Source organism: Perna viridis, chromosome 1 (genome assembly GCF_037379345.1).
Source record: "Perna viridis isolate PV_CMFRI_1.1 ecotype Kerala chromosome 1, ASM3737934v1, whole genome shotgun sequence".
NCBI classification, from domain to species: Eukaryota; Metazoa; Mollusca; class Bivalvia; order Mytilida; family Mytilidae; genus Perna; species Perna viridis.
The window spans coordinates 48,007,143-48,033,868 of record NC_142445.1 but is presented as its reverse complement, the minus strand read 5'-3'; the positions used below and the strand labels follow the sequence as shown (position 1 = coordinate 48,033,868).

General features: G+C 33.0%; 1 protein-coding gene across 1 annotated transcript; it reads right to left on the bottom strand.

Moving 5' to 3' along the window:
• LOC148629096 (lipoamide acyltransferase component of branched-chain alpha-keto acid dehydrogenase complex, mitochondrial-like) lies at positions 1-25,454 on the bottom strand. Its single transcript, XM_088543722.1, has 11 exons — positions 25,308-25,454; positions 18,836-18,950; positions 17,103-17,175; positions 14,375-14,556; positions 12,933-13,066; positions 12,335-12,431; positions 10,815-11,125; positions 6,145-6,222; positions 5,317-5,508; positions 4,485-4,556; positions 1-3,076 (listed from the first exon to the last, which is right to left on the bottom strand). Exons 1-11 carry the CDS (start codon positions 25,359-25,361, stop codon positions 2,909-2,911), a joined length of 1,476 nt encoding a protein of 491 aa, XP_088399848.1. The 5' UTR covers positions 25,362-25,454; the 3' UTR covers positions 1-2,908.
• Between the last annotated feature and the right edge of the window lie 1,272 nt (positions 25,455-26,726).

Sequence of the window (26,726 nt, the reverse complement as noted above, 5' to 3'; positions counted from 1 at the left end):
TGTTCTTTATTTTTTTTTTTTTTTGATGAGATTCTTATCAAATATCACACATCTTCATTATAACAAAGCAATACATGACTTGAGAACAACTGAGTGAAATGTATACATATTTTCAAAAATATATGTAATACATGTACATATGCCATCAATATGGAATATGGTATACAAGTAAAGCATTCAATATTAAAAAATTAAGATACTCAATCATACTGAATATTTAGTCTAAGTGACCTTGTCAATCAGTGCTGGAGCTGCTGACCAGACTAATCATACAGAACATTTGGTCTAAGGGACCCTGAGAATCAGTGATGGGCCAGCTAAGCAGATTTAATCATACTGGACATTTGGTGCCAGGGACCTTAAGAACCAATGAAGGGCCTGCTGACCACACTTAATCATTCTTGAAATTTTGTCTAATGGAACTTGTCCATACATTGAGGACTAGCTAAGCAGATTTAATCATTCTGGACATTTGGTCTAAGGGACCTTTAGAATCTGTGATGGGCCACCTAAGCAGATTTAATCATACTGGAATTTCGTCCAAGGGACCTTGAGAACCAGTGATGGGCCGGGTAAGCAAATTTAATCATACAGTACATTTGGTCCCAGGGACCTTCAGAATTAGTGATGGGCCTGCTGACCACACTTAATCATTCTTGAAATTTTGTCTAATGGAACTTGTCCACACTTTGATGACTAGGTAAGCAGCTTTAATCATACTGGATATTTTGTCTAAGGGACCTTCAGAGTTAGTGATGTGCCTGCTGGACAAACTTAATCATTCTGGAAATTTTGACTCATGGAAATTGTCCATACACGGTGGACTAGCTGACCAGATTTAATCATACTAGACATTTGGTTTAAGTGTTCTTGTGAATCAGCGGTAGACCAGTTATTTCAGTAAAGATGGATACTTAAAACAAGTAATAAATCAAGAATTATAAAGAATAATAATAAATTATACCAAATCAAGTAAGAGGGTAGACTAGCAGTGATGTCACGTGTCTCAAGTCTTCCTTATTAAAATTCCTTGCATTGTATATGATTGGTTTTAAATCACATAGTTTTACTGTCTCATTACCTTCTTGTTAATAGTTTCTAGTTAAATAATCTACCTATGTATTAATTTAACGAAATGGTTTGTGAATGGATATTTAATTTTGACATATTCTGACATAACAAAGGCTTATATATAAATCATTTATCATTCTTTTAAGGCTAAAGAATGTATGTGTTCATTATGAACTGTTTAGATTAAAAACACTGTCAAACATATTTTTCTAAAAATAGACTTTCTGACTCAGTTGTAACTAAAGTTTTCAAATAAAATGAATTAGCTCACTAGAACAACTTTCAAAACACACATATGGCAAAAAAAATGAAAATAGTACATAAACTCTCTAGAATAAGTACAATTAGTACACAATTAAAAGTTGCAGAATTCTCATCATTGAAAATTATTTCTAAACCTGCTTCTTTAAATCAATAGAAAGCTAGAAAAATGATAACATCAGAAGAAATAAATTTAAAGAAATCTTAAACGATAATGGACTTTAAAGCCAAACACGTCAAAAGAAATCACTCTGCGTTTCATCCATGATCCACTTTAAAAAAAAATATTTGAATTCAACAAAAAAGTGTCAATTTAAAGGGTTAAAGGTAAAAAAAGCAGGTAAATGAAGTTCCAGACCTTTGACCAATTGGAACCCCTTAAAAATAATCACAGCTATGTTTTTCCCTACACTTGTTTGACTAAGACAAAAAAAATAATAGTCTTGTTTTCTGCTACCAGCAAGAAAAAATTAGGATAGGAAAGAAGGAAAATTATTTTATTTTTCAAAAACATTTTACATTGAGTTAATTGGGAAACAATCTAGACTTTAACAGTGCTTGAGCCAAATGACCATAAAATGTTTGGGGTACACAGTTAGATATTTTTCACCTGAAATTCATGTTAATAGAGCATCACATAAAATTCACATGAACTTCTCATGAAATTAACGCAATTTTCACATGAAATTCACATGCAAACAAATTGTGTGAATTTCATGTGAAGGCTCATTTCACACAAAGTTCACATGAACTCTGTCACAAAGTTTATTTGCTCAGTTCAAGTGAAAATCATGTGAAATAATTTTGCCTGTGTAGGCATAAAAACATAGAGAAGGTAGCAGGAAATAAACATGGGACTTTTATGCCTAAAAATAATATTTATTTCATAAAAAGGGTGCATATAAAGTTTAACCATGATTTTTAATTAATTTTCTGCATACTATATAAAACACCTACTGATTATACCAAGCAATTAAGTCATGTACATGCATTTTGTATATTGAACAATATATATATATATATATATATATATATGTATATCATGCTCCTAATTCTACTTCCACCCAAGGCTCCCTCTTCACAATGAAGAACAAAAATTATAATATTTGTTATAAACTTGATTTGAAGAGGATGAATAGGGGCATAAATTGGCAATTATAATTTCATTCAGTGAAAAAAAGAATTGCAATGGTAAAATTCAGAGATTTAGAGAAGAATTCCACTTTAAATAGAAGTACATCAGGTCTGTGGTTAATAGTAAAGCTAAAGAAAAAAATGTCAAGGTGCTGAAATGTCTGATGATCATGTTTTATTTAATATTCTATAACTAACTAGAAATGACCATTTCTTGAATCCAGTTTTCTGCTATTCCATTAAACAACAAGAAAAAAACAATAAAAATTCCCACCTGAATGAAGAATGTCAAAACGTCTTCAATATACACTCTACACTCAATTACCATCTGAACTTTTTTTCAAGTACAGTAAATGAAGATATTAGAACCACTATATATACAGAACTTTGTATAAATCTGTGAAATAATACATAAAGCATACCAAATATTCTATACAAGTATTCATCTTAAATATAACATAATTAATCCAGGATTTTCTATGTAAGATTTGAGTAAATTAGAGAAACGAGCCATATAAGCTCCCTCAATTATTCTATGATCAGCTGACCAGCTTACACACATGATATGCTGTCTTGTTACATTGCCATTGACATCAAATCTAGGTAATACCTAAAGGCACAAAAATACAGAGATATAACATACCAGTACTGAGATTACAATGCATATAATGATCATGTTCAGGGCATATAGCTGGTTTTCCTTCAAATAAATGAGTCACTTGGGTCCAGTTTCATAAAACATCTCAAATTGAAATTTGGCTCAAAATCCTTAAACTCAAATTTTGACCAATCAGAAATTGAAGACTTGAGGAAATTTTTAACTTGAGATTTTTTCATGAACCCAAGGCCTGATAAACTGCCTTTGGTATCAGCAAAAAGATTTAACCCACCAAACACAGATTTAAATAACTATGGAGTGATAAAAAGTTTGAATCTCCTTTTTTTAGGTAATTGTCATCTGACAAAAGGAAGAAATTCTTTTCCCTGTATATATACATTAAATGAGCTGTAAAAAATAAATGTATATTTTTTTCAATGTTGACCTTACTTTAAGATTTTCTATGCACTCTTTTCTAATTTGTGTTCAATGTTAAGCTGTAACAAAGTATATTCACCAACCTTGTTTTTCAGGCAATAAGATTGTATAATAAAAAATAGTACACCAAAGGTGTTTAACCGATACATACATGCACACCTCATTTTCAAGAAATTGTTTGTCTTCAATTGTAATTTTGTCATCAGCTTTATTTTTAAATAGAAGTTCCAGTTTTTTATCAAATGACTAATTTTTTAGTGTTGTAATATTTAGTTGATTTCATGTCATCATGCAATCATTTATTTATACACATTTTGATGAAAAGTCCTAACATGAACAATTTTGTACATATCTAATCGTTACTCAGGAACTTTAATTAAAAACACAGTTAGGACATTTTTAGGTATTTCAATGCAAGTGATGTTGAATATCAATTGTACAGACAGATATACTTATCTGTATTTGCAGGTGCTTATAGATATACTTAAAAACTAATTCATGGAGTTATGGTGTTGTATTTATTTACACACAAGCTGGGTCTTTCTTTCTGTTTTCTTTTCAAGTATTAGCTAGATATAAAACACAAATATAAAGGCCTTTCTGTGTGTAATAAGTACTACACCATATCTAACATGATCATTTCTATCAAAATATGATGAAATAACTGTTCTTGCATCTAATAACCCAGTGGTAGATACTGTATAATTGGGTAATTTTTGCAGAGTGCTTATTTTGATCATTTTAGCAGTTTGTCTAAAATGCCAAAATAAATTCCCCAAAATATTAACTCTGGGCTTAAGTATAGTGCACAACTTATCATCTGCCAAAATTAAAAATGCTAAAATTTTTGGTGTACCATTTTGCTTCAAAATCACAGATTTTAACAATATTACAATAACCTGCCATACATTATATTGGGTATTTTTAAAAATGTTGATTGACATTATAGGACCTAATTTTAGAAGTACCTGTATTTACTTACTTGTATTTTCCCAAGAGCACCTATTGCTACTTCAGGAGGTAATATAACTGGTCTAGCATAAGTTCCACCAATCTGTAAATATAAATGTAAGTTGAATCAAAATCCAAAACAAATTTGACAATAATGTAAAGATGGAAATTAGATTATACTAACTAGAAAAACAGTGAGCAATGCTCCCCACTCCCCACTCGATAATACACCTTTGATCTCCATCTTGATTTAGATCACAATCTAAAGTAAAAGGTGCACAATGGGAATATGTAATAAAGATTCTATGAAAGTTTTATTAAGTTCCACTTAGTGGAATAGGAGGAGTAAATAAAGATAAGATATGGGTTCCCCATGTCCCAATATTCACAAATGACAAAGCCCATGCTTTGCTGTGAAATCTTCAAATTTATTTGAATCAAAATCTAAAATATGAGATACATAATGGGAACCTGTAATTAAGATTTTGTGAAAGTTTTCTTCAATTCCATTCAGTGGTATAGGAGGAGTAACAGATAAGAGATGGTACCCCTCTGTAAAGGAAGGAAGAACACCCTTATCACTACATATACCCACTTACAAAAAGAGGGAAAAATATAAACAGCTAAATTTAGATCCAGAATATTCTTGTTCTGCCTGATGCATCAAGTGTCTCCTCTTAACCAATAAAGAAAATAACAGATAAAAAAATGACAAAACAAACTGTACTAAAATTCTAAACTGTCATAGAGAAAAGTGCATTGAATAAGTAGCATTCAGGAACACAAATCTTGTCTTGAAATTTGTTCATTATAATTTTAAGCATATAAAGCCATTTAAAGACATTTGTAAAATACAGACTTACAGCTCCAATGTTTGAGAGACTAAATGTGCCACCTGTCAGATCTGATGTTCCTAACTTCCCCGCATAACCTAATGACTGAAGTCTGTTCAATTCAGCTGCTATCTCAAATATACTTAAAGACTGAACATTTTTCACATTAGGTACCAGAAGTCCATCAGCAGTGTCCATAGCTATACCTATGTTGTGAGCTTCCTGTTAAAACAATAGATTTCAGATGTTAAATTTGAAAAAAAAACAATATTTTCATAACAAAAATAACAGGACTATTATATCCTACACAAAGGGTCCAGAAACGGTCAAAAATGCTGGTCATTGACCGACAAATTTTGCAAATGACTGACGACCATTTTCCAATATCGGACAAAAAAAATTGTCAACTTTATAAATCAGTCTGTGTGGTTTTATTAATGTGTAAACATCCTGTCTACCTGTCTCCTAACTGTTTATTGGAAATTAATTGACAAGTGTGTGTCAATATTAGCTGATGTGTAGGATTCCTACACCATATCAATGGTCCCATTAATTTAATACATTTCACTTGCCCCTCAATTTCCTGTTTTTCAGCAATGGAAAAGATATACTGGGCTGTGGTCAAATTATATGTTATGTCATTCTGTCACTGTTGTTTAAAAAGCCGGTTTTGAATGCTTTAAATGTATGTCTCAGGCTTCAAACTCCTTATTTTTATTGATTTATCTAGTGATGAAATAAATCATTTGGTTCACGCTTTCTGTTAATAACTTTACCCCTATTATAAGCATCAATACATAAATAGATAAAAAATTAACAAAATTTAAGATCTCGAAAAATAAAATAATTTAGACATACCTTGTATGTTATATTTTCACATGTTTGGTCTACAACTGAATTTAACATTGGGTACTCCAACAATGACATAGATACAGCCTGAAAAAAATGATCAAAATAATAAAAGATATTTAACCCTTTTTCATACATACATGTATATATAAAAGATGATATATTATATAGAGAATAAAATGTGGCAAAATCTATATCACATGCTGTTTCATCCTGAGATACCCAATATAATTCTATCCATATCAGAAAGAGGGACTCTGGTCAGAGGGCTGATATTGATTGAAGGTGATAAGGTATGTAATTTAGATTAGCCATGTAATCATACACTGAAATAGGAGAAACCTCACAATGAAAATACAGAAGTCTGAGTAGGTTTGTTTGTTTGTTTGTTGGTGTTTAACGTCCGAGCAGCAATATTTCAGCTATATTCAGACGATGAACACGAAATGGATGATAAAATGAACATGAAATGAAAAAAAAAGGATGGGACACAAGGATAATAGGGTCGACAAATTTTGATTGCTACTGGAAAAAGGGGGGATGGGTAAGGTCGGGCAATTTGGCCTCCTGTGGCAAAGCGCAAAGGTTCCTACTCCTATCGAATACCACAGCAGGGTTCTTTAACGTGCGAGGAACGTGACATCTTTCCCAACACGGTGCACCACTATGGTTTGCGGCCAGGTTTTCCGTATTATAGCCTGACAACCCCAGCATGTAACACGCCAGGGGTACCCCATTCCACTACCTGGGGCACACATCCCAGTTGCTCTGTGGGCAGAGCGCCTAGCCCCTGGCTAGGTTTCTGAGCACTATTTAATCCCCTTATACGACAAGCTTAGCGCTGCTGCAGGCCTATTCTTTTAACACCCGAACTCTGAGTAGGGGTGCAGTAAATATTCAGCATTGCAATAAAAGGGAGTGATAAAGGTTAACCTAATGAAAGGGTGTGACATCACAATGTTTGATACAGGTCAAACATTTTTGACTTTATCGAGTATTCAGGTTACAGACCATCAATTCAACCAATGAGCATTTGGAACGTACGCAAAAATAGTCCTACGCAGAAATTACCCCTGTTCCTCATAGTGCTGTGAAAAAAGTTCTCATCTTATTTAAAAAATTTAAACAGTTTCTGAAAGGAAAAACATTTCTTTACATTTTTATTTTTGCTTCTTGTATTGTGAAGCCTAATCTCCATAATGGTTTCTAAATATACCCCTATCTTGTGAAAACACTGGGATTTCCCATGCTATTTATAGACCCTTCACTTCCGGTGACCAGTACTGCACTGCAACTCTGCTAACCCCACATGCCATTCTGAGGATTGTGAGCTGACATATGTAGAATCATGCTGATTTATAGTCCTCTGCAGGTTAAAGTTAAGGTAAAGTCCAGAGAAGCCACTGAATATTGTCAAATTAGCATAGAAGCCTATGGGAAGTGGAATTAGTGGTTTCTAGCCTTAACATGAAGCCATGGCTAAATGAAAAGTTTCTTGGAATAGCTTTAAACTACTTGAAGATCTTGTAAACTTTGCCATGAGAGGAATACACTACATAAATCCTTCAAAATATGCATTTTTTTTTAGTTATAGGTCCAAATTATGGAAAATTGGTCTTTTTGGCTGATTTTTATGTCCTATCTTGTAAAAAGTGTAGAAAATTTAGTAAAAATATCAAATATAAATTTTGAGGGCTATATTTACCTCAATATGGTGGTAATCAGCACTTGAAATCAAGTTTTGTGTAGATTTGAGCAAAAATTTGGTTAGAATTGAGGAAAAACTCACTTTCATTACTGCGGTTAAGGACATATAAGCATTTCCTGATGGCAACATGGAAAATCCATTTTTGAGTACTTTTTTTGCTTTAGGTGCCTTTTACTGTTCATGTTTTAATGTGAAAACACTGTATTTACAAATTTAAAGCCAAAGACATCAATTTTTGTGAAAATTTAAAGATTTCGGGTTTTTGACATGTGATCAAGAAAAAAGGGGAGGCATGTCAGACATAAATTTTTAAAAAAAGACCAATTTTTCAGAAAATGATTACTTTTAAAGACTATCTCTTTATTAATATTGTTAAAAAACAAGTCATGATTGATTTTTTTTATTTGGAAAGTCAGAAAAAGTTCTTTGCAAATATTTAATGCATTTAAGTATGGTAGAATATTGTCATTTTTTTGCTTGCTCAACTTGGTTACCCTATATTTAAAAATCAAATATTTAAAAAAGTGCTTGTCACATTTTACTGAAACTTTGCAAATGCATTCAGTATGTGTATAGGAAGATACTTGTATAGTTATTTATTTTTTCTAAGACAGAAAGTGACTCTTTAGGTTACAGACCACAAATTCAACCAATGAGCATTTGGAACGTACGCAAAAATAGTCCTACGCAGAAATTACCCCTGTTCCTCATAGTGCTGTGAAAAAAGTTCTTATCTTATTTAAAAAAATTAAACAGTTTCTGAAAAAAAAACATTTCTGTACATTTTATAGGTGCATTTTGCTTCTTGTGATGTGAAGCCTAATCTCCATAATGGTTTCTAAATATACCCCTATCTTGTGAAAACACTGGGATTTCCCATGCTATTTATAGACCCTTCACTTCTGGTGACCATACTGCACTGCAAGTCTGCTAACCCCATATGCCATTCTGAGGATTGTGAGCTGACATATGTAGAATCATGCTGATATATAGTCCTCTGCAGGTTAAAGTTAAGGTAAAGTCCAGAGAAGCCATTGAATATTGTCAAATTAGCATAGAAGCCTATGGGAAGTGGAGTTAGTGGTTTCTAGCCTTCATAATTGCTGTATCTAATAAATATATGAAGAATAAAAAGAATGAATACCGGTAATATTTGCCATGATAAAAATAATGGAAAAATACAACAAATTGTATCAAATTTATGCCCAGTATAAAATTCTTCTATTGAGCAGAAAATGTGAGCAAGCTAATAAAAAGAATACACACACCCAACTTGGGACTCAAAACAAGTTCAATCCTTCCAATGAATTATCTCATAGGTCTCACTTACTCTTCCAGGTAAGATAGCAACTCCCTATCTAGTACCAAAAACACTGAACCTAGATCTGTGCATTGTTAGTGCATAATTTGTGTGTACGCTGATCAAAAGAAGACAAAATAAAGCTCAGAATGTGTACCTTAAAATCAATTTTGTAATTTACTACAGAAGAGTATGAATATTGTTCACATGTATGAGTAATTTGCCTCCATGTTGACAGTTAGTGTTGATTTTCAGTATTATTTATTCAAGTCAATTTTGTGAAAATTTCTTCAATTATCGTGCCATAAACATAATGATTTTGAAAGCCTTATTTAACAAGCTTTGCACTGGTATACAGTATTAGGATGTCATTTGTCCAGGAAATTCACAGTGAAGCTTTGAAAATTATTTTTTTAACATGTAAGAACATAAAACAATAATTATCTTCAGTCTAATACACAGTCAAACCTTGTAAGTCAAAGTTGAAGGGACCAGGCAAAAATTTTATCCAAGAGTTATCCAAAGTATGAGTCATTCGAGGTCGAGTACAATCCAGAAATGAATTGATCAGTGATTGTTTCTGCTTTTTAATGACAAACGCATGTTGTATTGCTTGTACAAACATGTATACAAGTTCCTCACTTTATCATGTGGTGTCTTCTAAACCACTTCAGAAGATAATTTTTGTGTGTTGTGTTATAAACATGTTATAAATTCTGAGCAACATCAAATGTTTTAGGGGAAATTGTTATTTAATTATTTCTTACTACATCGAAAATGTAATTTCCACATTACAGGTTGCTTTCAATAACTCAATATTGAGAGTGATGTCAAACCATGTGCACTAAATTACAACAATTAAAATTCAGATTTACTAGGGACATGAACGTAACCATAAAAATACATCAGTTATTATCATCTGTTTTTCGGCATAATTAAATGATCGGATATCATCCCAACAAAGAAAAACTATCATCATTTTCTTATTATTATCAAAATATCTGATAAATTCTGAAGTGTAATAAAGCAATCAGTGTTCATACCAATTAATTCACTTTCAGACATCTGAGTTAATTAACTTCCAAGACCTATCAAGGGGACTGATTGATAACCTTGAGTTATCGATTCATCCAAGTTCGAGACATCCGAGGTAAAATTGTATTGGAGTAAGGGAATTTTCATTGGGACAATTAAATTAGTTTGAGTTATCCAAGATTTCGACTCATCCAAATTCGACACATTGTGGTTCGACTGTATTTACACATTTGATGTGAAACTATCAAATGTAGTTTCATAAAAATTTATTCACAAGTTAACAAAGAACTGACAGAGTGAAAGATAGATAAACAGACTAGATGATTAGATTACTGACAGAGTGAAAGATAAACAGATAGGATGATTAGAATACTGACAGAGTGAAAGATAGATAAACAGACTAGATGATTAGAATACTGACAGAGTGAAAGATAAACAGACTAGATGATTAGATTACTGACAGAGTGAAAGATAGATAAACAGACTAGATGATTAAAATACTGACAGAGTGAAAGATAAACAGATAGGGTGATTAGTTTACTGACAGAGTGAAAGATAAACAGACTAGATGATTAGAATACTATATAACAATCCCTAACATTCTTATAAAACGTATTCCAAAGCTTAATAATATACCTTCATGAGAACAGGCATGTAGGAAAATTTAACTCCTTTTTCTTCTGTTATAGCCTTGACATGAGACCTAAGTTCTACAAGGGCTGACATGTCATACTCATCATTATATCCAAATGTAGGAATGGCATTGGCTTCAGTCATAGTTTTCACCATAGCTTTCCTAATGCCTTTAATTTTCTCAGTCTTGTCTTCTCCCACTGGTAGTGTTATTCTAGGTGTAACGGGAACTGTTGGCACAGCTGGAATTGGTTTGGACACAGGAGCTGTAGTTTGGGCTGTTGATGTCTGAGCCACAGGAGTAGAATCTGACACTATAATAGCAAAAGCTTTTTATTCTATTCTGCAAATTACTTTTAATTTGTCAAAAAAGGCTTCTAATAATACTAATAATAAATTCATATACTTATAAATGGGAGCAGAATACAGTATAGAAGACAATGACATAATTAAGAACATTTTATATATTATACTTTAATCAAGCTCAACCTGTTCATTATATTTTAAATTTTGTTTAATTGCAAAAGCTTTGTGACATTTTTCAAAAACAATAAAAACTCTAAATACATGTCTGCCACGGAGTGTTAAACCATAATCAATCATTCAATTAATCATGATACATGTACATGTTAGGTTTTTTAACAAATAGATTAAAGGAAACTATTACAGTCAAACCTGTCTAAACAGAACCCTAATCAATCTAAAAACCTCTCAAAACAGAACCCTAAACAATCCAAAACCTCTCTAAACAGGACCCTACACAATCCAAAACCTCTCTAAACAGAACTCTAAACAATCCAAAAGCTCTCAAAACAGAACTCTAAACAATCCAAAAGCTCTCTAAACAGAACCCTGAACAATCCAAAAACCTCCCTAAACAAAACTCTAAACAATCCAAAAACCTCTCAAAACAGAATCCTAATCAATCTAAAAACCTCTCTAAACAGAACCGTATAAAATCTAAAACCTCTCTAAACAGAACCCTAATCAATCTAAAAACCTCTCCAAACAGAACCCTGAACAATCCAGAAACCTCCCTAAACAAAACTTAACAATTCAAAAACCTCTCAAAACAGACACCTTAACTATCCAAAAACTCTCTAAACAGAACCCTTAAATATACAAAAATCTCTCTTAACATAACCCTTAACAATCTTAACAACCTCACTAAAAAGAACCCTGAGCAATCCAAAAGCCTCTCTTAACTGTAAACAAAACTTTGGAAATCCAAAAACCTCTCAAAGCAGAACCCTGAACAATCCAAAAACCTCTCAAAACAGAACCCTGAAAAATCCAAAAACCTCTTAAACAACCCTGAACAATCCAAAAACCTCTCTAAACAGAACCCTAAACTATTAAAAAACTTCTCTAAACCAGACACTTTTTTAGAGTCCCATTGTATCAACCTTAACGTATTTTGAACCTTGGAAAACTAAACATCTGTCTATACTGGCTGAAAGTGGTTTGTTTTAGACAGTTTTCACAGTTCAGTGTTAATGTTACAAAAGAGACCAATTAAATACCTGGTTGACCAGTAGCTACTGCTTCTAGATATTTTAAAACATCTTCCTTTAAAACTCTACCATCTTTACCCGTTCCCTCTATATCACTCAGCTTGATCTGAAACAGAAGAATTCAATTTGTGATAATATCAATAATTTCCTAATGTTTCGACCCTTTCTATCTGCTTGATATTTCAACAAGATGTTGCATCCTAACCTTATGTTGCTAAGAATACCCCCACTCAACCATTACTGTCAAACCTGGAAGAGGAAGACATGATAAAAGTCTTCATACAAAAGCAATACACCAAATATCTAAGCATCCTCTCCAGCAGAAGCTGAGGAATCAGTTTCCGTTATGCATCACCTAAAAGATTACTTATTCAATCAGTTAACAGGATATAGATGACCAACAAACATTAAAAGGGGAGACACATTACAAGTCATCTTGCAAAAGCAATATATCAAATAAAAAAACATTCCTTCCAACAAAAGCTGAGAATTCTGTTATGAAAATGTCCATTATGCATAACCTATAAAATACCAAGTAGATCAAACTCCTGAATGAATTACCAGTAGCATGTCTATTAACCATAACAAAATATTGATCACATGTTACCTTATTTTCCAGGGCAAGACGTCGCACTGCAGGTGTTGCCAAAACTTTACGACCACGAATTCTCTGCATAGAGTGTTCATCATCAGAGGAACTAGAGATTTCTTCTGAGGAGGATGAACTTGAACTAGTACTTCCTGAAATTAAAATAAAATGTTTCATAGGGCACAGCTTGATAAACCACATTGACAAACCTGAACAGTGTGGGCAAATATGTACACACCATTTAAACTAGATACAGCTTTGAATTTTGATTACAATTTATTCCTAAATGACTCCAGTCAAGACATACAAAATCAATCCAAATCTTCCTTAAGGAATTTTGCACATTATTATACAATTTCTAAGTGATTCATTACCTTTCACTCAAGTAGTCATCCAGAAATTAGAAAAATTACTCATTTTTGGTCCCTTTGTGGCATCTCATTCTTAAGTTGGCTCAAGGAACAAATGCAAAAATCAATTCCAGTCATTCTTTCGTGGTATGACAACTTGTACTTAAATTTACATGAGATCTATTCACTTCAGCTCAAGTTCAGACTAAAGAAATATATGTGTTCCTTGCCCCCTTTAGCCTCTTATTCCTAATAGGTTCAAGTTTTATCCCACAAAATCAATCATTTTTCTTTGAGGGTATGGCACTATGATTTCAAAGAAAACCATTCACTTATATTCCAGAATTTGTCTCGACATCAAAATTAATTAATTTCTTAAATGATCCAGTCTTAACCCCAGAATCAATCCTTTTTTTTCCTTTTGTGGAACAATATCATAGACATCCATATGCTTTTACTGGTGTAGTACAATAAATTTTATGACAGATTCTTTCTGGCCCCTTTTGACCCCTAACACAAAAACAGTTGAGATCATATAAATGCCCAAAATCAATACTAATCTTTTTTGTGGTTTGGAACATTGTTATAAAATTTAAAAATGATCAAACAGCTATTGTGAAAGTATCATTGTTCATGGGGTACCAAATTTCGTGGTTTTCGTGGGTTCGGTAAACCACAAAATTTGGTTCCCAACGAAAAGAAATTTTACCATTCGTTTGTATGATATTCAAGAATCAACAAACTGGTAATTTTTCCCTAAAACCACGAAAACTGATATCAACAAATAAAAGTACTTAACAGTAATACTTAAATTATCAGACTAAAACCAAGTGTCTATGGACAATGACAGGGACAATGATGCCACACCAATATACAACCACAATTTGTTTTCCAGTAATACAAAAAACAACAGAAATCTCTATCTTTACACATAAAAGATACCCTGTAGTTGCAGGAATTTTATGCAATTTTCTTTATTAACAGTGGGTCTGCATTTTCGTGTTTGTCCTGGATTTATTTTTGTTAATTGCTGTATTCTATATTTCAATGTTAGTTCTGGGTAACAAAACACTGGAAAGAACAAACAATCAGGAGGCAGCCTTTACTAACCAGTATCTGCATCAGTTTCTATGTCAACTAAAGGAGTACCAACTAAAGCTGTGTCATCTATTTCATAATATAGTTTTTTGATGGTCCCTTTATATCTACTGGTGATTGTTACTGTTGCTTTATCACTCTGTACCTCACAGATACTGTCAAATTGGCTGACATGATCACCAATCTTTACAAACCTAAAATATCAAAAAAATGTTTTTCTTCGGAAAAACGTTATCTTCAAATGATTTAAATCTTGGTAATGATAATAAGTCTTTTATGAATAGAATATCAGCATGAATTACCTGTACCAAAAAATTTATATTTACTTTCGCTCTAAACAAGAAAATTGATTCCAAAAACAACAAACTAAAAGATTTATATTGAGTAAATCTTAAAAAAAAGAAGTACTGTGAAAGTACTTACATTCGTGGTTATCAATTTTCGTAATTTAGGGAAAAGCACAAGTTCATGGATTTCAACTAACTCCAGTTGACCATTCAAATGTGTTCCGAGTTATTGGGAGTTTGAGAAATTGAAGTTTGAAGACTACCAGATTTTTTTCATGCAGGTCCAAGTTCAACTTCATCATTAGAAGTTGAGTTTTATTAGTTCTTGGACATTGTTTATTCACTTTTAGAAGATTGACATTAAAAATACTGTCTTTGCTTTTGAAAACTTTCAAAGTCTGAGTTCACTGGTCAATAATTTGTTTACATAACATTTTATTTGATTCTTTCATCATGCCAACTTCGGTCAATTGCTGAACCCCAATCAGAACTATGTTATATATTAAAAGTGCTTCATTAGTGTTTACACAGATATTACCCATAATTACCTAAAATGATACTTGGATTAATGATAAGGCTTCAGTTTTTCACTCCTTTTATTACCAAAGCTGACAAAATGGTTAACAAGTCTAAATTAGTGAGGGTAATTCTGTAAGAATTATAAGTGAATTCAAGTCTTCAACACATCAAAGTTCAAGAAATCCAAAGTTATTTATATTGTTTTTGTAGGACAAAAGTTTGGTACTTTGAAATCCAAGGTGTTTGAGCCATTAGAGTTTGGGCAAGTGAAGTTCAACTGTATTTTTGAATCAAAAAGAAAATCATGCTGAAAATATTGTCTGACCACAATGTCAAAGTCATCTGTGCGTTTTTTAAAAGGGTGATAACATTAAAATATTTCTGAAATTTTTTTAAAGGCTGATAACATTAAAATATTTCTGAAATTTTTTTAGAAGGGTGATAACATTAAAATATTTCTCAATATCTGGTAATGACTGCCAGTAACACAAAATAGTACTCAATACTACAGGTTTCTATATACCAGCTGATCAATATCAACCAATAGAATGTTAGAATGTATAACTGATACACAATAATATAAATAGAACAGAGGATTTATGTTAACTGCATAGCCATTTGTCAGAAAAAAAAATATCTAATTTAAATTATCAGGAATGTGTAATTAACAAGCACCATGAGCTTTACCATACATGTACCGTCTGTGCGAGACTCGTAAAAAAGGACATTACAAAGAGGGGGGGTCAGGGGTCAACCCGGATGAAAATATTTGCTTTGCAAATGCAATATTTGTATTTATATGTTAGCAGCAAGCAAAATCAATATTTCTACTTGAAAATCTGTCTTGTTAATTAATGGGGGATTTTTTTTTCAATAAATGATCAAATAACCTGAACAATTTTTTTCCCCAAAATACCAACCACATGAGCATATCCCGTCCCCTTTCCCCTCGCTCTCAAAATGGTTAATAATTTTATAGCACTTCGCAATACTTTACATTTTTATCACTTAAGGGCATCTCTAGCAACATCCATGTCAGTTTTGGCCTGTCAGATCAATCTGTACAGATACCGGAAATATTACAGTTCTCTGCGGATGGTGGGAGTATTTTACACATATTATGTGACGTAAACAAATTCAGACGACAGCTGCAAATTGAAACAACAAAATGATTGTCCTTCCTATCTTAGAAAAGCTATGCTTCGATTTTGATAATATAATCAGAGTTTTATTTTTTTCTGAGGCAGGTTAGGTTCTTGACAACAGCAACAGTGGAACAGTGGAGATACAGGTACATATATCCACGTGTTTCCCAAAGTTTTTATAAACATAACATTCTCTTCCTTAAATAAGTAAAACAAATTAGAAAAAGACTTGAAAACTATCAGAAAAGATGAACTTGTTTTTACTGAAACGTTATCATAACCTATATTTTTTTATTTGTCTGATTGAAGGAAATGATGAATTTTCTCAAAAAGGACAGTCACTTTTTGTTACTTCCAGCACATGACTTTTTTTTCGTTAGTACATTGGGGAACCTTAAGGGAAATTTAGAAAGTACACATAATAATGATAGAGCTCACACTGCTTCATGTGCTTGCAATCAAGTGTTGGAAAAATACATGTTTACTCAATGCAGACAATTGTCAATTGTAATTAAGACATACCTGATAAACCTCCCACATTAGGAATAGACTCCCACAAAAAATGCAAGATTTATGGGAGGTTCTTTGTTAACATTACTTCATTTTCTGTGAAAAATATTATATAATTTAATTTTTACCCCAAGACGAAGACAGACGACGATGGATGCCAAGTGCTGGCAATTGCTCACATAGCATTTGGCCAGGTGAGCTAAAAAAAATCAATACTACATGTATCTTAGGGGTTGTTTTTGAGAAAATATTGATTGTCTAGGCATTTCAATGACTTACCAATCTTTAATCTGGACTTCTCGAATTCCTTCTCCAATATCAGCAAGTTTAAACTGTACTACCTCAAAACAAGCTTAAATACCAATAAAATGAAGCTTATATAAAGTGCTGATTTATTACAGTAAAAGCCTATTAAGCATTGTTAAAAAGACCAAATAGGAAGCTACTTATATGATTAAATGGAGGTTAAGATAAATAAAAGCAATGTATATAAACTATCACCAAGATCTCATACAAAAAAAAATAAATTCTCAACTAAGGAGTTTGAATCTTAAGGTCTAGCATGTAGTATATGATATACTTTATCCGTTTTAGTTTTTTCATTTTCTAATTCATAACATGAAATATCTGAATTAAGTAGAATCCGTTGACTTTATGCAACAGATAACAAATATGACCAAGGAGCTAGTTCCAAGTGCAACAGGACTGCCCCTAAAAATTTGAAGCATAAAAGTCTAAGAACTCCTGTATTTTTTTTTGTAATCAAAATGGCATCGCAACATGATAAACTACATATTGTGACCAACAATCCTGCATAATTTTTAACGAAATCAATACAGTATTCTCTGGGGAGTGGTATCCACAGTGTTCCTATAATGTAGCATTACAAATTCAACTAATTCCCATAACTTCTGTAAATTTTGTCTAATCTAAATGGCACCACAACATGATCAAATACATATCATGACTAACAATCCTACAAATGGGAAGAATCCTCTCTGGGAATAGAAAAAAAGGCTGGTTTATAGGGGTGGCCGGTTTTGTGAAAAATAGCAATGCATTCTAAGAGCAGTTTCCATTAATGTGTTCTATAACCCTACATCTTGTCAGTTTGTTGGTCGAGACATGTTTAAGGCCAATTCAAAACTTTTCACCTTTTATTACATTTCAAATCTTGCATCGTTTGTAAATGATTTGATTTTACAAACGGTACTGCTGACAAAATAATGTTCACGGATTTGAAAGAATGTGTATTAAAGATCAAAGGGCTATTGATGGAAATTAATTATTTGTATTGTTTTCGTAAATTAACCATCAACAAAGTCTAATAGTTTCACCCCTATGTTGTTTTGGCTTGGGTACAGGTCACATTAGTTAACAGTTAAAAGATCATAAAGATCGTACTATTAAATGACCCCGGTTGCCTGAGGTGTATACACACCACGTAACAGCCAACCGGTGACAAAATGTAATGTCTGGATTAAATTTGTTGTATAAACTACTGTCCCCTTCAATTATCATCTGTCCACTGATGAAATGCAAACCGGTCAGTGAATGAATTATTAATTGCGTAATATTATGTAATCATTTACAGTTTTGTTCACACATTTGTTACAGGTGAACAATCACCGGGCGGCCGGAATTGAGAGGTTGTTTTTAAATATGTAACTAAAACTGTGAAAAGCCGGCTGATGTACGGTTTTAGGGGGTGGCCGGTCTATTGAAGACAAAACACACACGTTTTAAGGTATATCAGCCGTGATTTTTTAAAACAGCGGGTTTGAAGGGAAGACCAGTTTTCTAAGGGTCCCATTTGGGGAAGTTTCACTGTATATATTTGCAGATACATTTTTGTGGGTTTTTTATTTTCAATGATTTGTTCTATCCATGAAATAAACAAAATTAAATTCCCAACAAAAACTTCTACTTTTACAGTATTACATATTTTCCACTGTAAGTGTTTATACATCTGACAATCTCTAAAATTTATAAAGACAAAATCATCTTCTTACCTTGGGAAGTATAAATTGATCTCCTTAATGCTTTTTGGAATTCATTTGGCCTTCTTTCTTTTCTGTAAACCAGTCTGCTCTGCACCTGGACACAGCTGAAATGTCTCTTCAATAGCTGCAACACAAAATCAAGTAAAGATCAATGTATGTGCAACATTAGTCTCCCAACAAGCTAAAATAGAGGGAGCAACATCCACTTCTCCTCCCTGAAAATAGAGGAAGCAGCATCCACTTCTGCCTGAAAATAGAGGAAGCAGCATCCACTTCTGCCTGAAAATAGAGGAAGCAGCATCCACTTCTCCTGCCTGAAAATAGAGGAAGCGGCATCCACCTCTCCTGCCCAAAAATAGAGGGAGCAGAATCCACTTCTCTTGCCTGAAAATAGAGGATGCAGCATCCACTTCTCCTGCCTGAAAGTAGAGGAAGTGGCATCCACCTCTCCTGCCCAAAAATAGAGGAAGCAGCATCCACCTCTTCATTTAATGCCTGCTCTGGCCTACTATAGTAGTCAAAACATCTCAAAATATTATTTTAACTCTTTTTTTAATTCTATTTATATTGAAATTCTTTCACAGACAAAATGAGTCAAAATACAATAATATGTAGTCTTATGATCCTGATTTAGTGTTTAATGTCTCGTTTTTCTACTCTAACTTTCCAGGTGGACACTGATTAAAGTCACTACCAGTACTCAAACTTGTAAATATTTATTCTTTTGCTGCTTATAAAATACAGAAAATGAGAAAACAAGAAGCTCTCAAAGAGCTGGATCGCTCACCTGGCAAACCATGCCCTATTAACTAAGTACTGCAAGTAAAGGTGTTATGCTTTGTTACCATGTTTGACAAAAAATTGCTAAAAAAGAGCATCTACTGATGAATGCTGTAAGTTCAACTGAGTACCTAAGGCACTGTAAAATGTTGGAAATGCCTTCAAAGTATTTTTAAAATGTCTGGAAAAAATTTGGGCAGGACTCCCCCTATGCCCTGTTATCCTGATGGGTCTGAGGGGGCATTAGCCCACCATACATTTGCTGAAAAAGAACATCATCACTTCAACTCAGAAGACAATATTGTTTACTAATAAACCAAATATCATTGAAATTTAAGCAAGTGTACAAATTAGCAGGGAAATGGCAGCCATTTTGAAAATGTTTGCCCTGAACAAATTTTAATCAATACCTTTCACCTTACTATACTGTACCATGTTCCTTAAAGAAAACAAAAATCATTGGAATCCGAGCAACTGGTAAATTGGTGGTAAATTGGCAGCCATTTTGAAAACGGTCGCCTTACAGAAAATTTCCAAACTGCCAGTCAACTCAGAAAAACATGTTTATCTTATGAATAGCTTTCACCTTTATGATTCTTCTACAGTTCTGCTAAAAAGCAAAAAGAGCATTTTGACCCCTATGTTCTATTTTAAGTAATTATTGCCATGTTTTTATACTGATGAAAAATTTTAAACAATCAGTTTGTGCAGGGTACCCTAAGGAACAGTTATGCCACCTTTAATTTAATTTTGTTAAATGGTTTCAGAGAAAAAAATTTTGACACTGTTGAGTCCGAGAGCATTTCTTCACTCTAACAATTTGAGAGTACATCAACGTATTGGGTATCAGTATTTAAGATGATGATTGTGGGCTTTTACCGTCTCGACTATCCTTACCGATCTTGTACAACCGCCCTTACGGGTGTTATGTTAGTAAGAATAATTAATTTGTGAACGAAAGCCACATTTATAAGGTAAAAAAGGAACTAAATACAAATTAAATATGAATAAAATATAAAAACAAATTGATAAATGTGAGCCTAAATTTTCGGCCTTCGGTCTTAATCAGTGGCAAATAGTATTGAAGATAAAGCTGTTAATTCCTACCACTGAGACAAGGTGCCCTTCAAAACTTATCTTGAAAAAGATGGTGTTCTAGGAACTTTTCTTGTTTTTCATCTGAAGATGTTTTCAACAGGATAGTTACTTTCATGTTGTCAACTCTGTGGTTTGCTTCCCAAAAATGTTCCCCGACTGGACAATCCTGCATTGCCTTTATGTTAGTATATGTCTGTTAGCCCAGATTTCAGGATACCTGATCAAAGAACTCTGCCAGAGTACGTTCTACTAGCAGCTTGGCAACTCTGTTGACACACTGGCCTACTCCCAGACCCAACGTGGGTCTGTGAAAGTTTCCCCATTCTTACTATCACACAGTCTAACGTTTAGTTGAGAATTGGTTGAGAAACAAACAAATAATTGATTTTTGGAAGGGATACACAAGTTTATGGTACAAAATACTCGATTTAAAGTTATTTTTAACAAAACAAAGCTAAATCAAATGAGCTTATTCTGAGACCATATATATATGTCCTTCACATTCTACCAATAGACAAGTAATTTCCAGTTTATTTTGCATAACCATCGCATAAATATATAATAAATACATGGAACAGAAGGATGCAGGGTATGAAACACTGTAAAAGGGTATAATTTCAAATCTGGTAAGTATCATTTCTTTACATACAAATGAAATTGATTAATGAAGAAATAGTTGTTTACAACAGTACACACGATATACAAGAGGGCAACAGCTGTATAAATGTATTTAGAAGGGATGGAGAACAATGCATATAACATGGTTTTAGCAAATAATGAGTCAAGTCATTTCCATGAATAACAAGCATTCTGAGAGTATTGCAAAACGAAACATAGACCCCTACCAGCTGTTTATATCACTGACCCAAATACTACTTTGGACCATGAAGTATAAATGACAAACTGAGGAAATGACCCTGATTTTGAAACTTTGGAAAAAATCAGCAAAGCAGAACAAAATGTAAACATGACCTGTAACTCATCAAGGTAGACTCACATACCAAAAATCAGCCCAAAATCGGCAAGCCTTTAGAAAAAAAGGCGGAAAACTTGAATTTCAGTAAACTCAAGATCCATAACTCAGACAAAACTCAGCAAGGCAAAAAGAAAACCTAATCTTGATCTGTAACTCATCAGGACAGACTCACATACCAAAAATCAGCTCAATATCTGCTAGCATTTAGAAAAAAAATGCAGAAAACATTTTTCTGACTGACAGACCAACAAAGGGACGGACTGACGAGTGCAGCCAAAGCCTGTAGGGGGCTAATTACTGAACATAATGTTGCAATTCATATTCCAAACAAGAAATTAATACGTTCATTTTTTATTTACTTATTTTGAACTTTTGTAAAACAACCTGACATAAGGTGTTGAGGTGTCATATCCTTCCTCTCCCCTTCCACACTCGATGAAAATATATGAAAAAAACATGTCTTTTTTGGGGTGTACCTAGTCTGACACGTCGTTTTTCTTAAGTTACTGAATCAATCCTACATGTACGGTCAAATAATCATTACTATGTGAGTTATAGGCGTATTAATTATCCTGAAAAAAGATGAATAAATAGCAGAAACTTACCATTTTCTGACATGTTCGGGTTTGTTTTGTTTTTGTTCAACCGTGTTAGAGATATGCACCGTGTTAACGATATCGCATTAACCCGGGTGAACTTGGATGCCAAAAATAATCCCTATAGTCCATTTAAAGTGTATAAAATGATGTGGTGTCTGTTTTTGATATAATTTAAAATATAACAAAATAAAACAATATATGCAGATTTATGCTTGCAAATGTAAAACATAGTATGTGGAAAAACTTTCACTAAGGACAACTTAAGAAAATATAAGAACCACTTATCAGTTGTGAAGATTTCCCTAAAGGATTCCACTTCCAGTCAGAACTAAGAAGACATGCCTTGACCTACTCTGCCATACCCAGAAATTTTTGTGTGGAATATCTTTTGCAACAGTCCAGAATTTAAGACATCACCAAGAAGCTGTACATGAAGGCAAAAAGAATTACAGATGTGGGACATGTAACGAATGCTTCACCTACAAGCAAGTTGCACTGGTCCACCAAATGAAACATGATGGGGAAAAGGCATACAAATGTGATGTGTGCCATAAGTTATACTTGTATAGATATAACCTCAAGAAGCATCAATGTCTGCTTTTTGTATCATTTTCCCATGGTCATGTTTGACTTTAGTTAAGGCATAATGTGATGCAAATAAATAAAAGTACAAATACATTGAACATAAATACTATATTTATACTTCACTATACTTTCTTAATTTTATTTACACATTTGTAACTCTTCCAAATTGCAACTGTACCAAATAAAGTTGGTGAGAGGTTCATATATATTCAAAATTATCATATTTTGAAAATTCATAGGCCAACAAGCATATATGAAACTGGGTAACCTTAACAATTATATGTGGTGTTACAAAGTATCATCATTATCGAAGTTTGATCATTTTTCAGGACAGACCCCGCTGTGTTGACATTTTGAATCGCAATACATGTGAAGCGGCACGAGACGAGAGTAGCCAAATGGGGACCTGGTTAAATCGGCACCAGTCTTTGGTTTATTCGGCACATACTTTATTAAATATTTTGTCATATACCTTAAATTAAATTTTTGTATTCTTAATAAATATTTGAAATTTTTTTAGACAAACAAATCATCTGAAATATGCACAAAAGAATACAATGAAATTTAATAAAAACTTAATTGATGTTTTGAAGTAAGAAGAGAAGACAAGCCCAGGGTAATGTATTTGCCCTTTGGAACAGCTACGTCAAGAAGGGTATCAGCACCAGTAAGTGTGGGAAACCACCACTCGCCAGCTTGCCAAATACGAGTATATGTGTAATTTGGCAAGTTCTCATAAGCTTACAATCGTCAATTGGCGACAGTCATTTGATTGGCGAGTTCCAAGGGAAGTTAACCGGCCAACAGGTTATTTAGTTAAACATCCCTTAACAACATACATTAAAACATGTTCCCTAAATGTTAAGAAGTTTAGCTTTAGCTAATATGTCAAGTGAATTTTGGCATCATATGCACAATTTTATTGATATAAAGCATTGTTTACGATCTGCCATTTTAATTTCTGGTAAACGGGATGTGCCAAAACCTACCTGACGTTCCTGATCTCGAATTAGTATTCAAACAAACTTATCTTGGTAATTTATGATATGTTACCTTAAATTATTTGTTTATTGTCAAAATAAAAATGAACAAGAAGCAATGATAAACATTTTCTTGTTTCATAATGATGAATCTGTTGAAATATAATTTTATTTTTAAAATGTGAGTTCAGAAATGGAGTACTTATTGTATATGAAAAACTTCAAAAGGAGCAAATATTTGAAAATGGAAAAGTTTTTGATAAATTTAAAAAACAAATGAAAAGATAACTGAAGAAAGAAAAAGAAAGCAGAAGATGGTCAGATCCAAGAGAAAACAGATGACAGTACAGACAAAAAAAAAACAAAAAATTTGGCTAGTTGAATTTCTATTTGGCTAGCAAGATCAATATTCCACTAGCCATAATGGCAAGTTGGGGAAAAAATAGTTTCCCACACTGCCAGTCATCTCTTAAGGGAGTGTGCCTTTATCTATGGCCCCACAGCAAAGTGAACATTATACACATGTATGACTTGTGATGAATTGTGACGACTTTTGATTATTGAAACAATATGCCTTAAACAAATTTGTGCAATGTCTTTTTGCCTTGTCAATAGTGTCTATGTTTATAGTGCTGTAAATTACAGTAGTCGTTTTGTATAGTGATTCTAAATCTATTGACCAACAGTGAAGAGCACATCATACTTCTTACTTGTGATCATGTTGACTTAATTTTACGTTTAAATGTTTTTGACATTATTCCTGCTAAATTTGGTTTTATGGGCCAAGTGGATTCAGAGAAGAAGATGAAAATATGATTTCCCAATTTCTTTTTTTTGCATTTATTAACCAAAATTTTTACAATATAGCTAGATTTTGTACTTTTAATCAATCATATAAGACCAATTAAAAACAGGTGCTGAAGTGACTATATCTGTTGCCGATTTAACCAGGTGTCGAAGTGACTAGAATTCGATGGAGCTTATTTTTCGTTCAGAACAGAGCAAAATGTCAACAAAGCAGGGTCTCTTGTGAAAAATGATCAAAATTTCAATAAAAATGTAATTTTTGTAGCAAATATGGTAACAGCATACAAGAAAATGATCTAGTAATCAAACAAGGTAGGTGTAATGTGCTCGATTTTAACTTGAAAGTCGTAACTTAGAAACGGTTGAAGGGTGGCACTCCACGGTACAGCTGAATCTTTAACTTCTTGTTTGGCACATCATTCTGACCCCAACTTGACATATCAATATCCAAACAAAAAAGAGGAGGGTCGCTGGGTCAGAGGAAATCGGACTATAAATTCTATATTATAAGTATATAGACAGTTTGTCTATGCTATAGTGTAGGACCTAAAGCTGTGCACAATTTCAGGACGCCTAGGTATTTGCATAAAATGCATATTCAGATAACAAACTATACATAATGCTGAAATATAAATGCTCCACAATTGACACCGTACACAGTTTATCAGTCGTATATGCTCCAATCGCAACCTTCGCAAACCTGATGCCATTCCTTCTGGTTTCCTATAACTCCTAGCTACTTTCAACGAAAATATGGAAATATCAGCAGGTACCTAGTTTGTATATGTTATAAATGTTAGACCAACATCGGAAACGGAATCGTCAATGCGAGACCCGACAGGGTAGTCACGGACGTAAAAAAAAAACCTATAAATAGTACAGGAAACGGAAACTGGGAAGGATTCGAACGGTCATCAAGAAGATCACAATCCAAGGAAAACACTAGTACAGAAAATAGACACATACAACATAAAACACGAAATAGCCAAAATAATATGAAAGTAGAAACAAAAGTAGAAAAATAACGAAAAAATTGCCAATTGGAAGTCAAAACTAGGGATGTATAATGTCAAAATTTTGGGAATATTGCATGATTTAAATATATATATATTTTGACGGTATTTGTAACAATGTTTCGGATTTTAACGAAAGGAATCTATACTTAAGCGATTCCTACATTAAGGTTTTCGATATCACAAGCTTATGAAAACATTCATATTTTTTAAAACCGATACAAGGAACTCATTCTCAAATACAGATGTACTTGTAAAGTAATAATACGTGCGGGTATCCACCACCGTTTGTTTTACGGTAATATTCTACTCAAAACAAGGAATTGATATTCAAACCGTTGAATAGGATATAGTTATGATGTTGTTGTCAAATCGTTAAGGACAGCATTTTTGTTGTATTAACATTGATTCTGTTATAGAGTCTTTGCATGGAAATTAAAACACTTTATTTAAAAGCAGTTTTTGGCATGACTTTGGTTGTGTCCTTATTGTCTGACTTGTGATGTACCATGTTTTTCAACCCCGCGTGGGAGGAATTGGGATTGATTTTACATACGATGGGGACATAACTTTTTGTAGGTTTAAACTGTTCTGGAACTGGCGTGTCAATTAACTACTAGTAGTCCTTAGTTTGCAAATTTGTGTGATTTATATTAAGTTTTTTTATTTCTGTTGTAACAAGGGATTCAGACCTTTTTGAACTGATTTTTAGGAGTGTTTAATTGTGTAATATTTTCTACTACGAAATAAGAAATAGCAGTTAATGAGCAACCCGCGGACTTTACCAAATTCTGGACCAGGTAGACAAAAGAGGATAAATGTTAGATGGTGAAAATATCGGTTCTCATGGTGCAGATAGGTACATGATAATAACGATCCATGCCCGTTCATGACGACGATTGACTATAAAACTACTTTTATAGTTATGACTTAATTCTTGTAACAGTATAACCCTTACCAGTTCTAAACCAAATTGTAGGATGTTAAGCACAGAGAAAAAAGTATGCTTATAAATTTTGTTTTTGACAAGGTATGCAAAACGCATGATCTCCATACACAAAA